The sequence below is a fragment of the Saimiri boliviensis genome, chromosome 21 (assembly GCF_048565385.1).
Source record: "Saimiri boliviensis isolate mSaiBol1 chromosome 21, mSaiBol1.pri, whole genome shotgun sequence".
Classification (NCBI taxonomy): Eukaryota; Metazoa; Chordata; class Mammalia; order Primates; family Cebidae; genus Saimiri; species Saimiri boliviensis.
Window position 1 is genome coordinate 15,615,074 of NC_133469.1, and position 15,615 is coordinate 15,630,688.

A 15,615-nucleotide genomic window follows, 5' to 3' on the forward strand; every position below is an offset into this window, starting at 1 on the left:
GACTGCTTGAAACCAAGAGTCCGAAACCAGCATGGGCAACATAGTGAGACCCCTGTCTCTGCAAAAAAAAAAAAAAAAGAAAGAAATTAGCTGGGTGTGGTGGTACATGCCTGTGGTCCCAGTTACCTGGGAGGCTGAGGTGGGAGGATTGCTTGAGCCCAGAAGGTTGAGGCTGCAGTGAGCCGTGATCATGCCACTGCACTCCAGCCTGGGTGACAGAGCAAGACCTTGTCTCAAAACAAACAAACAAACAAACAAACAAATAAACAAAAAACAAAACAAAAAAAAACCGTGGACAGGTATTTGTGGACAAGCTGTTTAAGCTGATCCATTTACTGATGGCAGCACCCTGGGGATGTGGCCCAGGAGTTTCTGCCCCTGTGATATCTGAGCTACCCTGGGATCGATCTTTCTTGCTCTGCTGGGAGACGTCAGTTTCACTTTTCTTTAGATTTTGAAAGCTACCCATATAATAAAGAGTATTATCCTAACAAATTCTTCTTTCTAAGTTAGCCAGAAATGTTTTGTGTAGCTTGCAGCAGTGAAGTCACTTGTTGAAGGCTCCAGAACCAGGAAGTGGTGGAGTGAGCAACGACACACCGAGCCCGTCTGACTGCAGGGCCATGCTCTCAGCTGTGACCTGTGACCATCTCCTAGGGCTGGACTTGGGCACAAGCAGCAGGGCTAACCCTGGAAAGGAGAGGCGGGATGGGTAGAAGCACAGGCCTTCATAAACATCCTGGAAGAAGACAGCTGAGGGCACACGCCCCAGGAGCCTGCCTTGTGTTTGCCAGGAGGATGAGAAAAGGCTGAGGCGGTATGAGGAGACCTCAGGACTCAGGCATCTGAGAACAGGGAAGAAGGGAAGGGAGAGGGCTGGGGCAGTTGGTCAGAGCCCGGGGAGGGGCTGGGGCTACCGTTCATGGCGCAGGAACACGTTGTTGAGATTGTCATTGACGATGAGCAGCTCCTCTGTCAGCTGCTCATTGGCGATCTGAGGGATGAGCTCCAGGACCCGCTGCTGCATGGCTCGGCACGTGCGGTTGAGCTCCTGCCAGGAAAGAATTGAAAACGCCACAGCCACGTGACTCAGAGTGAGGCCAGCTCTAATGCACGGGCCTCCAGCCCCTGGGCAAGCCTTGGAGGAGGGAGAGGTGTCCAAAGTGGACTTCAAGGTTCCACGGAACAGCTTTGTGTGTTCTACAAACATGAACTTGAACTTCACTTTCGAGTGTTATAAAATTTTATCCACAGGAAACCACCAACTGTTCAATGTTCAACTGTGCTGCTGGTTTAACTTGGCTTCGTGCAGACTGCAGAATAAAGGCTGTGCCACCATCTTTGCTTAGTTGAAAAAAAACTGAGGCTGGGTGCGGCTCATGCTTGTAATCCCAGCACTGTGGGAGGCTGGGGCAGGTGGATCACAAGGTCAGGAGTTTGAGACCAGCCTGTCTAATATGGTGAAACCCTGTTTCTACCAAAAAATACAAAAATTAGCAGGGCGTGGTGGTATATACCTATAGTCCTAGCTACTTGGGTGGCTGAGGCAGGAGAATCACTTGAACCTGGGAGGCAGAGGTTTTGGTGAGCTGCGATCGTGCCATTGCACTCCAGCCTGGGCAACAAGAGCAAAACTCCTTTGCAAACAAAAAAAATTAGCCAGGCGTGGTGGCATGCGCCTGTAATCCCAGCTACTCGGGAGGCTGAGGCAGGAGAATAGCTTGAACCCAAAAGGCAGAGGCTGCAGTGAGCTGAGATCACATCACTGCACTCTAGCCTGGGTCACAGAGTGAGACTCTGCCTCAAACAGAAAAGAAAAGAAAAAAAAACGGAAAACCACAGCGTTAGGGTTTTGATTGTTAAGACTGGTTATTTGTGGGCCGGGCAGAGTGGCTCACGCCTGTAATCCCAGCACTTTGGGAGGCCAAGGTGGGTGGATCACCTGAGGTCAGGAGTTCAAGACCATCATGGTGAAACCCCATCTTTTAAAAAAAAAAAGAAGAAGAAGAAAAAAGAAAAAAAAAAAGACTGGCTATTTGTTTCTTCAGGTAGGTACCTGCCACCAAGTGAAGGTCCCTGGGTCATGGCAGATGCCTGGATCCTGAGGTCCAGGAGTTGCTCGGCATCGCCGACTGTGGCCCTGCGCCAGCGTGCCTTTCTCCTGGGAGGCATCGCTCAGGCCCAGCACTGCCCGTGTTTATTTTGGCTCTTGTGTGGACCTTGTTCCCCACCCCTTCCAAGGTCAGGCCTCTGGGATTTCCTTATCGCCCTTAGCACAGGGGCAGGGTGGGTGCCTTTCAACATCCTGTGGGCCCCCCTCGTGCTCTGTGATCAAGCACATGGTGGCTTTGCTTCCGCTTCCCTGCTGGCCCCTCTCAAGAGCAGAAGAGTGGCACTTTGAGCCAGGCCCAGAGGTTCAAATCCCAGCTCTGTTACTTATCAGCCATATAACCTTGGACATGTTATCTGATCTCCCTATGCCTCAGTTTCCTGAGCTGGAAAATGGGGTGGCGAGGATTACGTGAGTGATGTGAACCAAGTGTCCCCATATAGCCCAGAGCACAGGAAGTGGCTGACACATGGGAGCTGTCACTACGTCCATCTTGCTCAGCCACTGAGTCCCCAACTGCTCACATCTCATGCCTTGGCTTGGGACATACGAAACTGCCTGTGCTGGAGCAATCCCTCTCGGTCTTCTCTCCCTGAGCCCTTACTGGGTTTGAAGTTCATGTATTCATTCAACTCTGAGGCTGCTCCTTTTCTCCCCACCCTATACCCCCAAGTGAGGACCCCTGCAAGGACCCCTGCACAGCCGGACAGTCAGCACGGCACGGCCAAGCACACAGACACAGTGGCGAGGGAGACACAGCGCTGCCTTCAAGGAGACTGAGGCCTGGTGGACGAGCAACAGGAACTCGAACAGTTCCACGAAGCACTCTGTCCTCTCATGCAATCTGCTGACTCCTGGGCCTTGGGGATTCCTAGCTTTCTTGGTGCCTCTATAACCGACCTCCATGGGGAGAGTGCTTTTCCCCAATCTCAGTACCTCTTCTGCTCCAGTGACCCCCAACCCGGGCGGAGGCCGTGGGAATACCACGTGACACATGGGAACAGGAACCTCCAGCTCCCGCCTGCCTTGGCTCCCCAAAACCAGTGGCTGGCCCATCTCAAGGCTGGCACCACCCTCTCACACCTGCCTGCTGAGTCTCGGATTCCATATGGTGGAAATCTCACCTTCCAGCTTTGTCTAATGACTCCTTGCTGGGTGTTTCACTCTGTCAGGCACAGGCCTGGGTGCTTTTCATGCCTTATTTAATTCTCACATCAAACTTGTGCTGTAAGGCTATTGTCAGGGCAACCTTACAGATGAGGAGACTGAGGCAAGGGCGGCTACTTTGTTAAACCAGATAGTGGTACAGTTGAGATCTGATTCCAATCTGATGGACTCCAAAGTCCCTGGTGGTAACATGTCCCCACTGTGACCACGGAGTGTGGAGAAAGCCGTGAAGACTGCCGTGTACGCTGGAAGGAACGCATGTGTGTGACTGGACAGGAGTCATCGGTCCCCGGGGAGGCGCCGCCTGCTCACCTCCAGCAGCTCCAGGTCTGCGGGCTCAGCCTGGGTAGGCACCAGCTCCGTCAGCATCTCCGACATCACCCTCACGTTCCCACTCACCATCTCCAGCTCGCTGCGCAGCTTCCCAATCTGAAACACACGGTGTGTCGTGGTGAGAGAAGCCTGACGTCTGGAGCCCATGTCACTCACAGGGACAGAACCCAGGACCACCAATCCCGGGTGCAGCCCCAGGGAGCCAACCTCCCAGCGGCCACTCTAGGCGGTCTCCCTCCTGGGTCCCAGGCTACAGCCCAGCACTAGAGGCTGTGCTGGGCCTGCCACACCGCTTCTGCAGACCCCTCCCAGAGGTGCTACCTCCCGTTACCATCTCCACACTGGGGATCCTGGTGCAGGGAGAGGCTGAAAGAAAACAAGCTGAGGGGAAATGAGCCACGGAGTGTGGCTGGAAGACTCCAGCATCTCCTGGGTCTAACACAGCAGCTAATGAGGCCCTGGAGGGCGGCTCCCCACAAGAAGAGGAGGGAGGCTGCAGGCTCTCTCTCTCTCCCCTGCTAGAGAACGGGGATTCTGCCCCCCCTCTCCTCCTAGAGGACGGGAATTCTGCCCCCTCTCCTCCTAGAGGACGGGAATTCTGCCCCCTCTCTCCTCCTAGAGGACGGGAATTCTGCCCCCTCTCCTCCTAGAGGACGGGAATTCTGCCCCCTCTCCTCCTAGAGGACGGGAATTCTGCCCCCTCTCCTCCTAGAGGACGGGAATTCTGCCCCCTCTCCTCCTAGAGGACTGCGATTTTGTCTTGTTTCTGGTCTGTTTTGGTGTCCCAGGCTCATCTAAGGACACTCCTTTCCCTGTCCCCCACCTTGAATATGAAACTCAAATTTAGCACTTGTTCCAAGGGATGTGAGCAGGTTTTCAATAGTCAAAGGGATCCTGGGAGTTGGGGAAACATTTTCAATAAAGCTACAGTCTCCTCAAAGAGGTCAGGTTGTGAAAGGCGACTGATAGAAGGACCTCATGCTGTGGGGTCTTGTGGGTGTTTAACATCCTTATATACACTAGGAATGCCTGGGAGAAGACCAATATGAAAGCTTCCAAAGTTTATTTGACTGAAGAACCCTTTTACGTTTTGAGAAATGCTGGTACATTCTAAATCATGTGGCTGAGTTACAGTTGATTTTGGAGTATCACTACATACATTCACGATTGTGACAGCAGCTACTACTACTAAGTGCCACGCATTGAACATATATTGCTAACCTAATTTTTACCCTAGGTAGGCACCAATATCCCTGCTTTTACAGCTGAAGAAATGGAGCGTAGAGACGAGTAGTGTATTCACTATGGTTCACAGACACCTTCCCAAACCGGCAAAACATTCGATCTATTTGGCTTATTTAATGAACACTCTTGGTATAAGGGAGGGGAAAAACCACTGATCACAAACCCCATGTATCCTAATCAGATGGGACTTAATCACAAAGGAGTCTCGGAGTAACATCATTGTGCGCCTGATGTCTTAACATGTCCCAAGAGACAAAAGAGGACTCTTGAATTAAACAGAGACGACTTAGTTTTGTTTAGCAAGCAGCTTCTTGCATTAGAAGTAATTAGAGTCTTAATCCACACAGATGCTAGACTTCGGGCAATTGGTTAAAATCATAACTGAATTAGACAATTTTTTTGCACCACAAAGTGGTTTTACAATTTTTTACACACCTTTAGCCCATCCAGAAAAAAAAAAAGTACAGCTCGCTGTCAGCGCTCATCTGATTTGACATAAACACGCGCTGAGGCTGAAGCAAATCTGATTTTCAACATGACAATAAAACAAAAAAACTGTTCCTGGAGTTATTTCTAAACGGACTTGTCTCCACTCCCAATGTAACAGAAACGGGTATGATGTTACATTAAGATTAGAGACAAGTGTATTCTTGGGGCAAGCAGGAAACGCGTTAATAATTTGGTCCGGTTAGCTAAGTTTTCTAGTAATATTTGTAACTCTGGGGGGTGATTTCATAACTTGCTATGAGATAACAAATTACGGAAGTTTCTGTCCAAATAGGTTAGGGGCAGAATGAGTTCAAATGATACATGAAGCGGGCAGTGAGGACGCTTATTTGGAAAGTTAAGCTTCACTTCTCTTTCCCTCACGTATCCATGTCTTCCTCCCCAGCACGCTCAGCAGCTCCGCCTTTATGCTCTGCTGATGTGATGAGTCTGAAGTGTGTACAACACCTCTAAAGTGGGTGCCCCCACCCCAGCAGCCAAAAGTCCGGAATGACAAGCCCCCAAGCTCTATGAGCGGGTCATGGCTGTAGAGGTGACTCAGCAGACACAGCGACCGTGGCACTCCACAAGTGGCTCCTGGCCCGGTGGGCAAGTCGGCCCACCTCCAGCCTCAGGAGGAAGGAAGAGAGATGCCCAGGCTGCCTCAGTCAGGGTGCCACCTGCCCTGAGGTGGGTAATCCTCCAAAGCCCGTCACACGTTCTGGAAAAACCTGTCCCCTAGAATCTCACGCTAAGTCTCAAACCTTCTTGGCCGGGCACGGTGGCTCATGCCTGCAATCCCAGCACTTTAGCAGGCTGAGACGAGGATCACTTGAGCTCAGGAGTTCGAGACCAGCCTGGCCAACACGGTGAAACCTCCTCTCTACTAAAAACACAAAAAATTAGCTGGGCGTGGTGGCTCATGCCTGTAGTCCCAGCTACTCAGGAGGCTGAGGCAGGAGAATTGCTTGAACCTGGGAGGCAGAGGCTGCGGTGAGCCTAAACATGTTGCCTCAGCCTGTCCTGATGTTGTCTCTGAGTGCCACTGCATTCCAGCCTGGGTGACAGAGCAAGACTGTCTCAAACAAACCAAAAAAGCCTCAAAACCTTGAGACTTCATAGGAAGCAGCATGGTACAATGGGCATGTTTTTAATTTTTTGCACACATGTTTTAAAACTTTACAGGCAGAACCTCTGTTCAAATGAAACTTCCTCTTCTTCTTCTTCTTTTTTTTTTTTTTAAAAAAAAAAAAAAAACACCAAAAAAAAACAGGTCTCTTTCTGTTGCCCAGCCTGGTCTGGAGCTCCTGGCTCAAGCCATCCTCCTGCCTGAACCTTTGAGAAGCTGAGATCACAGATGCACGTGACCATGCCCGGCTCAAATGAAAGCTGTGAGCATGTAAGAAACCACACGGGTGGCGCTGCCCTGGTTGAAGGGGCCGCCTACAGGGCACCTCCTCTCCATCGTGCTGTCGGAGGGAAAACACGGGTTGGCAAATGGCCAAGGTACAGGGCAGTGCCTGCCAGGAGTCAGACAGATGTGAGCTGGAATCCCAGCTGCGTGATCACTGTGTGCTCTGGGCAAGTGAATGGACCTCTCTGAGCCTCAACGCTCCAACAGGAAGAATCACACACCCGCTGTGGGCTGCTGGGAGGAAGAAGTGGAGGCGTGGATGGTCACTGCTGACAGGGGTCCTCCCTGACGTGGGTGGCCCACCTGCCTGGCCCTGACCGTTCTGAACTCAGGCTTGTTTACCTGCTCCGGGGTTGGTACTATGGGTGTGTCACCAGAGAGTATGGCCGGGGTGGACAGAGGGGCGGTGTGCGGGCCAGAGTCCTCCTGCTGGCTGCTGTCAGGGCCCACAGAATCCTGTCCTGATGCTGTCTCTGAGTTGAACACGGTCTAGAGGGAGGAAAACAGGAGCAGTGAGGACTCCTGGGAACGTCAAGAGCCCAGGAAGTCAGGGGCCAGGCTGGGGATGTCTCTGGGGATGAGTCCTGCCTCCCTTCCTATAGCTCCCGGCGCGGCAATTCTCTCACCCTCTGGGGCGTGTGGATAGGCGACAGCATGTCCAGGTCAGTCATGGGGAACTCCAGACCTTTCCTCCGTAGGTCTTCATAGATGGTGACCACACCTGTCAAATCGGGCGAGCTGCGGAACGCGTCGGCCCAGGACTGAGAGGGGACAAGGGAACACGGCCAGTAACCACAGCTCACCTTCCCCCCGTGAGCCCGCCCACCTGGCACCCAGACAGAGAAGAGACATTCTTTCCCTATTTTTTTTTTAACGACATCTGCCCTGCCCCCTCCACAGCAAAGCACCCAGTTGGCAAGCTTCCTCCTGGCACAGAACATCCCACCAGCAGACAAGCGAGACGCCCCGACATGAGAAGTGGAGCCTGGGGCAAACACGATGGCCTCGAGCTGGGCAGGGAGCTCCTGTGCTGCCGGCCCGTCCTGACCCTGCCCTGCCCTGCCCTGTCCTGGCACTCACCTGGATGAGGTTGAGCACCTTGTCATGCACGACGGTGGGTGGGTTGTTTTTGGGCAGGATGGTCCTCACCAGCACACTCTCCACGAAGTCCTGGCTGGCCACCAGCACGTGGAAGCGGTGCCCACAGTTCTTGACGCAGGTTTCTAAGACCTGGAGGGACAAGAGGTGCTGCTGAGCACCTGGTCAGAGGAGGGGCGGTGCCCAGGACCCCACCCCCGCCGCGTGGCTCCTCCTGTGTCCCAGAGGGGAGGCCCAGCACAGGAGATGGGACTTCCTAGAGTGAGACCCCTGAACATGGAAGAATGGGACAATGCCAGGACCGGGGGACTTGTTTACTGGAAGGAGGGGCCTAGGGTGGGCAGAGGGGCGGTGTGCAGGCTGGACTTTCCCGCTTGACTGGCGTCAGTGCACACAGAATCCTGACGCCGTCTCCAGGCTGATGTGGTCTAGAGGGAAGGGGCTCTCCAAGAGGAAATCAAGGAGCACCTAAGCTGTCAATCAACTGGTGAGCCTGCAGCCCAGGGAAAAGGCACTGAACTCCCCTCCCCCACTCTCCGCTTCCCACTGAGTCGCAGGAATTGCCTCTGCTTTTCGCCGGAGCCAGTTCCCCTGGATGTAAATGCGGCTTGTGGGGAGGATGGGACGGGACAGTGTTTCTATCTTTCCCAGCCAAACCCATGCCGCCAGCCAGGAGGCCCACGCTTGTCTTGCCGTCCTGAGATCTACACTGGCTCAGTGGTGTGGGCAAGGCTGTTCTCAACCACTGGCATTGATTTTACATTTATTTTCCAGAGCATCGAAGTGCCGGGCAGCACCCAACTCAGTCCACCGGCCTCCCGGACCCCATGGAGGCCTGGGTTTAGTGGGCATCCATGTCACCCGCAGGTGCTCTGGCCCAGGCTCTCCCTGCCAGTGGTTCTGGAGTGACGTCAGCGTCTGCTCCCACGCTGCGGGGTTGGGGAGAACCTTGCCAAATGGCCTCTTGTCATTCTACATCTGTCTGCAGTGTAGACAGGATGGTGCTTTGCCCACGGACCTTTCCTTTCCAGCCTCAAATGAGGAGCCCTGGGGGGCGGGGCTGGGGGTCCTGCTGGGTCTGAGGGGAGGTGACTTCACTAGACTGTGGTCCTGCCATAGGACAGACAGATGGGGAACTCACCGTGAGAGCCAGCATCACCTCGTGGAAGTTCTTATTCCCCACGATTCTCTTCTTCACTGCTCGGAGGGCATCTTTGGGACTAAGAAGGAGGATAAGAAGAAGGAACAGAGTCCCTTACCAACAGCAGAGGCCCTGGAGAGTTGGAACAGCTCTGATTTGGCCATCCTCCCCGTGACCCATCTGTTTTGTGCATCCAGCCAGGTTCTGATCACATCCGAGTCTTCCTAGCCCACTGCTTAGCAGGGACCCACAGCCTGTGGCCCCTGGACCTCCCGCAGCAGAGTCACTTTGAGAAAAGGTTAGAGTATCTTGTTAAAAATGCAGAACCTGGCTGGGTGCGGTGGCTCATGCCTGTAATGCCAGGACTTTGGGAGGCAGAGGTGGGTGGATCACTTGAGGCCAGGAGTTCGAGAGCAGCCTGGCCAACATGGTGAAACCCTGTCCCGACTAAAAATACAACAATTAGCCGGGCGTGGTGGTACCAGCCTGTAGTCCCAGCTACTCGGGAGGTTGGGGCGGGAGAATTGCTTGAACCCGGAAGGCAGAGGTTGCAGTAAGCTGAGATTGCGCCACTGTACTCTAGCTTGGGCGACAAAGGGAGACCCTGTCTCTAAAAGAAAAAAAGAGACTTAAAAAAATGTAGAACCCTAGGCCCCACCCCTAGACCACATAAACCAAATTCTCAAAGCCTGGGGCCTCTGAATCTGAATGCTTCTCATGCTCCCCAGGGGTTTCTCATGCATGCTCGAGTTTAAGAACAAATAACCTCGAGGCATAGTACTTTTATTAAAAAAAGAAAAAACAGAGATGGGGTCTTGCTATGTTGCCCAGGCTAGTCTCAAACTCCTGGGCTGAAATGATCCTCCCACCTTGGCCTCCCAAAGTGTTGGGATTACAGGCATGAGCCCCGAGCCCAGCCAGCAGAGTGTTCTGATGCCCCGTCCTGGCCAGCTGCTCTGTCCATTTATCTTCCATTCAAGTCTTTTTTTTTTTTTTTTTTCCCTGAGACAGAGTCTCACTCTGTTGCCCAGGGTGGAGTGCAGTGGCGCAATCACAGCTCACTGCAGCCCGGAATTCCTGGGCTCAAGTGATCCTCCTGCCTCAGCCTCCCCAAATGCCGAGACTACCAGTGTGAACCACCATGTCTGGCCCATAGTAGTCTTACAAGCACCGAATACGTGTGTGGCATCATGCCAGGTGCTGGGGGTACAGTGGCAGAAAGACCATATGGCCCTGCCTCCTCCTCACATTGCGGGGAAACCCAAAGAAGAGCAGGGAATAAGCAGGCCCCGGAAAAAGGGCAGGGGTGAGGATGGGGGTGGCCAGAAAGGGCCTCCAAGGAGGTGGTTTTGTAGCTGGGCCTTGACGGACGGGAAGGCCCGGCGGGGGCAGTGGGGGCAGAGCAGTTCCGGTCAAGGTTAGAGCCTGGACCAAGGTTAGGTGCAGAGGAACTTGGTGCCCTGCAGGAACTCAGGGGAGGCCACAGTGAGTGGGGGAGGTCGGGGAGGGTTGAAGAGCCTCGGGGTCACGGTGGTGGGAGGCCCCAAGCTCGGGTGCCAGCCTGCGCTCCCTGTCCCCTCTGTGATTCCCAGCACCCTCCACCCTCCGCCCGATACAGGCATCCTCAGTGCAGCCCTAACTGCTCTTGTCTGAAAGCCTCTGCGCAGGGGCCCCGCCTGCACCCTGATCTCCACGTCCACGAGGTGAAGCTCAGCTAAAACCCATCCCACCCACGACACCCTCCTGGGTCCTCCGGTCTCCCTGGCTGGTTCTGCCCTGGCAGCCACTGCCTGCGTGGTGGATGGTCATCTCTAACTGTGCCCCACAACCTCACCTTGGGGGGCCCTTACCCTTCCTCTGTCTCGTTGATGATGTCGCAGATCTCCATGTTGAGGGCCCAGTCCTCGCTCTGCAGGGAGCCATCTGTGGCTTTCTCTGAGAAGAAACCATGAGTCATAAAGGCGTGTGGGGGTCCCGAATGGGTAAACTCAAACCGTGGGAGGGGAGGGGGGTGCAGGGCTGGAAGAGATGGGGAAGAGGAAGATGACAGACGCTTCCTGGGCACAGGGCCTGGCCCTGTGTGAGACTGCTTGACACACACAGGCCCATCGTCACTAGATTCTTGTAGCCACTGAGGCTGGGAACACCTCTGTCCTTCAACAGATGAGGAAACCGTGGCTCTGAGTGTAGCAAAGGGATGCGCCAGAGGGGAATCTAGGCAGCCTCCGTGTCCTTGTTTCTGACATGACAATATGGAGGCAGTGCTTTGCTTCATTTTTGTAGATAAGATGTCCTCCCTTGACTTTAGAATTATTTTTTGAGTCGGTAACTATTCATTGGTTCAACATATAAAAGTCCTCAAGTGGTATACAATGGAGTTAGGTAAATCGATCTCTGTCCCCGTCCCAGCCCCTCTTCCTAGAGGCACCCTCCGTAACCAGTTTCCTCTAGAATCTCACATGGACCTTCTTTACCTAGGAGGCAAGGACTCCAATTACCAATAGGTGGCCTTGCCCTCCTGTGCCCTTCCGAGGCACCCACAGAAGGGACCAAGCCCAAGCCACTCTGCAGAACTGCCCCAAGAAAAGGTGACGATTCATGCAAGGTATCAGCACGGTACTGGCCCAAAATAAATACTCAGTAAGTAGTGGTGGTTTTTTTTTTTTTTTGGAGATGGAGTCTCGCTCTGTTGCCCAGGCTGGAGTGCAGTGGCACGATCTCGGCTCACTGCAACTTCCGCTTCCTGGGTTCCAGTGATTCTCCTGCCTCAGCCTCCAGAACAGCTGGGACTACAGGTGCGTGCCACCATGCCTGGCTAATTTTTTGTATTTTTAGTCGAGATGGAGTTTTACCATATTAGCCAGAATGGTCTCGATCTCCTGACCTTGTGATCCACCCACCTCAGCCTCCCAAAGTGCTGAGATTACAGGCGTGAGTCACTGCGCCCGGCCTGTAAGTGGTGGTGTTTCTTTTTTTAAAAAGTTGACATGAAAGTCACATAAAATAAAGCCATTTTACCATGTATAATTCAGTGGCATTTGGTATATTTGTCATATTAAATACAACCACCACCACCTCCATTCAGTTCCACAAAATTTTCAGTTGGTGGCAGTTTCTAAGGGAAGATTTCCAGGCCAGGAGTCGGCTGCAGAGTTCTTGAAGCCGGGTCCATGGCGGGGACCACTGGCTACAGGTCTGCTGGGTGGCAGGTACCGGGCTGGCAGCCTTTTGTGAACTGTAGTGTGGGAGGCACCAACTGATGTTACATGAATGATGAACACGGGGACTGGCAATGCCACCACCTTCATAAACGGTCTTCAGGAAAGAAAAGCGCTGTCCATTCTCTTAAACGCGAGACCTGTTTTTTGTTCTCTGCGCCTTCCTAGATGCCATTCTTACACAGACCGGTTCGACCACGTGCACATAGGCAACGGTGTGCCCTGTTTCTTGCAGGCGACGTTTTATTACGCACATCACTCTGGCTGGTCTATACCGTGACTACACGGAGGACTGTGTGATAAGACAGGCTGTGCTCAGCATGTTAAGGGTGAGATCCTGTTCTGATGCAGGGCGCTTTCCAGGGCCCCTCCCCTGCGTGCGTCCGGTGTGGAGTATGCATTGCCTGCTGGCCTCTGCGGCCGTCCTGCCAGCCTCGGCACACCTGCTGGCTGGCGGTCCTGGCACTTGGGCACAGTGCTGCCAGGTGTCTGTTATCCATCAGGAATGTGTGACAGAGTCGGCATGTAGAGCTGGTTACTCCACGTGATGTCACGCTATCCTGCAGGGCAGGCTCTCTCCTCATGGCTGTGCCCAGGAAACAGCTGAGGCTCGGGGAGGGCGGGTGACGCCTCACTTGCTACACAGCTATTTGTAAGCCAGGCCGATTCCAGGCACTGGGATGCCATGGTGGACATGATGGGCATGGTCCCCGCCTTAGGGTGCCCGAAAGACGCTAAAGCGCATGCTAAACCCAGTCTGCTGGAGGAAGGAGGAGGGCAGTCTCTGAGGGACTGGACAGGGCCCTCTTCTAGCCAGGCTGGCCCAACCAACTCTAAAACTGGGGCTCTGAGACCTTGGCTTTGCAACTGGCCCAACCTGAGGTCCACCCTAAGGTTCGGAGCCAGACGGATGCCAAGGTGGCCCAGGACACATGCCAGGTGGCTGAGGCAGAGGATGGCTGCTTTACCCCCAGATCAGGCCTGGAGGGTGGAGGAGGGCTCCTGCGACAGGGCTGAAAGACAGAGTCATCCATCCTGCCAAGGTTTATTGCGTGTGGTGGCTTCTTTGTACCACACCCCCGCCCTTGGGGGTTCCACACTCACAGAGCCACCTGGGAAGAACAAAGTAGGCTGAACAAGCGACCCTCTGAGCAGAGGGCCGTGCCCTGCTTTGGAGGGTTTTGGGGCAGGGGTTAGTGCTGTCAGTCAGCGTTAACCTACAGAGCCTGCTCCTCCCCCACAGGCCACATCTCAGCAAGCCCCAGTCACACGGGCCAGAGGATTAGTGTCGTCTCTTTCCCCGCCCACATCTAAAGGCCACGAAGTCCTACAAAGTCAGCTCCCGAATCTCTCGCCATCACACCAGCCCCGTCTGGCCATCCCCTCTGCCACTGCCCCTGCCCCAGCCTGGCCACCATCCTCCCCCTGGACCACCACCTCAGCTTCTTCGCTCCTCCCGCCTCCCTCCTCCCACCCATTCTCCACGCGGACCAGAGGGAACTCTCTGAAACCTGCAAATGGCAGTGGCCTTCCTGACCAAATCCTTCTGCGTCTCCCTGGTCTGTGGCCAGGCCTCACGTCCTCCCACAATAACACTTTAACTTCCCAAGCTATATGCCATAGACTACCAAGCAGCATTAGCTGTTCACAGGAAGAATGAGATTTAGTTCTCACACTCTGTCAGGTGTGCGTTATGCCCTCATCTCACGAGGAAACTGAGGCACAGAGAGGTCAGCAACCAAAGAGCACACAGAGGAAAGGGTGGAGCAGCCGCTGACGCTGTGGTGCAGCTGCCTGAGGCTTCTGTGCCACCCCCATCTCTCAGTGGGGGCGGGGAGCTCTGCTTTCCCCAGGTGTCCTTCCCGACCATGCAGGCAGTCGCCCCCCTCCTCCCTGAGCTCCATCGGCAGGCCTCTCAGTGGTTCCCCCATCAGATCCCCTTCTGTCCCCAGTCCCCCCTGAAAATGAAGGGCACCTCTCATCTCCCGGAGGAGGAACATCAGTGTTTCAGGAGAGGCTGTGGTTGTTTTGGAAAGGCAAGCCAGTGGCTTTTAAAGGGAAGCGGGGACATTGATAAATAAGAGAAATCCCATACCTGGGAATCAGGTGGGGCAGAAGGACCTGCCCCCCTTCTGCCCCCCTTCCCGTGCAGGAGTCTGATGTGACCCAAGCAACGGCCAAGCTGCTTAGCCCTGAGTGGCAGCGGGCGGCAGTGGGCAGAGCCAATCTGAAGATGGAGGTTTTCTGCAGTGTGGGAGGGGAGATGTGGCCTAAACAGGAGAGGGGAGAGGAAGAGGAGGAGGAGATAAAATCGGGACAAGACTGATCTGAGTGATTCCGGTTCGACACAGCTGTCGGGAGGCCGTGGGACACATCTGTCCCGACCATGGCTTGGCAACCCCTTCTGGGCTCCTCCAGGTTCCGCCAGGTCCAGGCGTGGACTGCAGGGCTGGGGAAGGTCATGGATTTCCTTCAGATGCCCACAGAGGAGGCATATTCCAACAGGGCAGAATTTTAAACCCACAGGAATCTGGCAATATTTGCTTTGTTTTTGTTCTTAACCACAGAAGTAACTCAGCTTGCTATTTTAAGAAGGCAGAATAAAAACACCGGCAGCGGTTACCAGTTACCAAGAGAATGACAACGGACTCCCTGACCTCCGAGCTGCTGGCAGTAACCTTCATGGGCCTCTGGGTAGCAGCTGCACTGTCTTCCAGCTCCTGACAGAGCTGGCCCTGCAATCCTCCGCCTGTCACCAGGCGGCTCTGTGGCTGTCTAGGCTGGCGAGCCTGTGGCTTCGGATCTCTGGGCACCTGTGTGTCTGTACAGCAGTTTGTCCTCTCCCTGTTGGGCCTGGTGCAGATACCGCCTCCCTAGCGGGCTCCAGATAATCTCCCTGGCACGATGGCAAGACCCACCTTCCCCTCATGGAGATCACGATGGAGTGGGATGATTAGACTGGCCTCACCTAACTCAGAGACTGCGGGCAAAGATTCAGCCCCCCGGAGTCTCTGTTTTTGCACCTGTAAAATCAGGATAAGACTGCCTGCCTCACACGGTGCTGTGACCTTGCAGCCAGACCATGTCAGGATGACATCAGGAAAGGTTAGTAATGAGTAACCAAGCTACGATGACTGTGACTTCAGCCAAGAGAAAGAATGAGTAGTCACCGAAGACACACCACACCACGGGCAGCATCAGAGATGGGGGCCATGGTATGGTACCACCCCTTCCTTTCCTCCCTTCCTCCCCTCCCCTCCCTCTCCCCTGTCTCCCTTCCCTCTCCCCTGCTCTCTCTCTCTCTTTCAACAGTCTCACTCTGTCACTGAGGCTGGAGTGTAGTGGCACGATCTTGGCTCACTGCAACCTCTGCCTCCAGATGAAGCAATTCTCCTGCCTCAGC

At 54.2% G+C, this 15,615-nt stretch overlaps 1 protein-coding gene across 6 annotated transcripts in view; it reads right to left on the minus strand.

Moving 5' to 3' along the window:
* TOM1 (target of myb1 membrane trafficking protein) overlaps positions 1-15,615 on the minus strand; it is a 45,655-nt gene that overhangs the window by 17,856 nt on the left and 12,184 nt on the right. For all 6 annotated transcript variants that reach the window (XM_039463054.2, XM_039463055.2, XM_039463058.2 and 3 more), the window contains exons 2-8: positions 10,845-10,929; positions 8,995-9,073; positions 7,836-7,985; positions 7,382-7,516; positions 7,098-7,244; positions 3,590-3,706; positions 918-1,051 (exon numbers count right to left, since the gene is read on the minus strand). In XM_039463054.2, the coding sequence (XP_039318988.1) occupies positions 918-1,051; positions 3,590-3,706; positions 7,098-7,244; positions 7,382-7,516; positions 7,836-7,985; positions 8,995-9,073; positions 10,845-10,929 (847 nt within the window). The remainder of the gene's footprint in view (positions 1-917; positions 1,052-3,589; positions 3,707-7,097; positions 7,245-7,381; positions 7,517-7,835; positions 7,986-8,994; positions 9,074-10,844; positions 10,930-15,615) is intronic.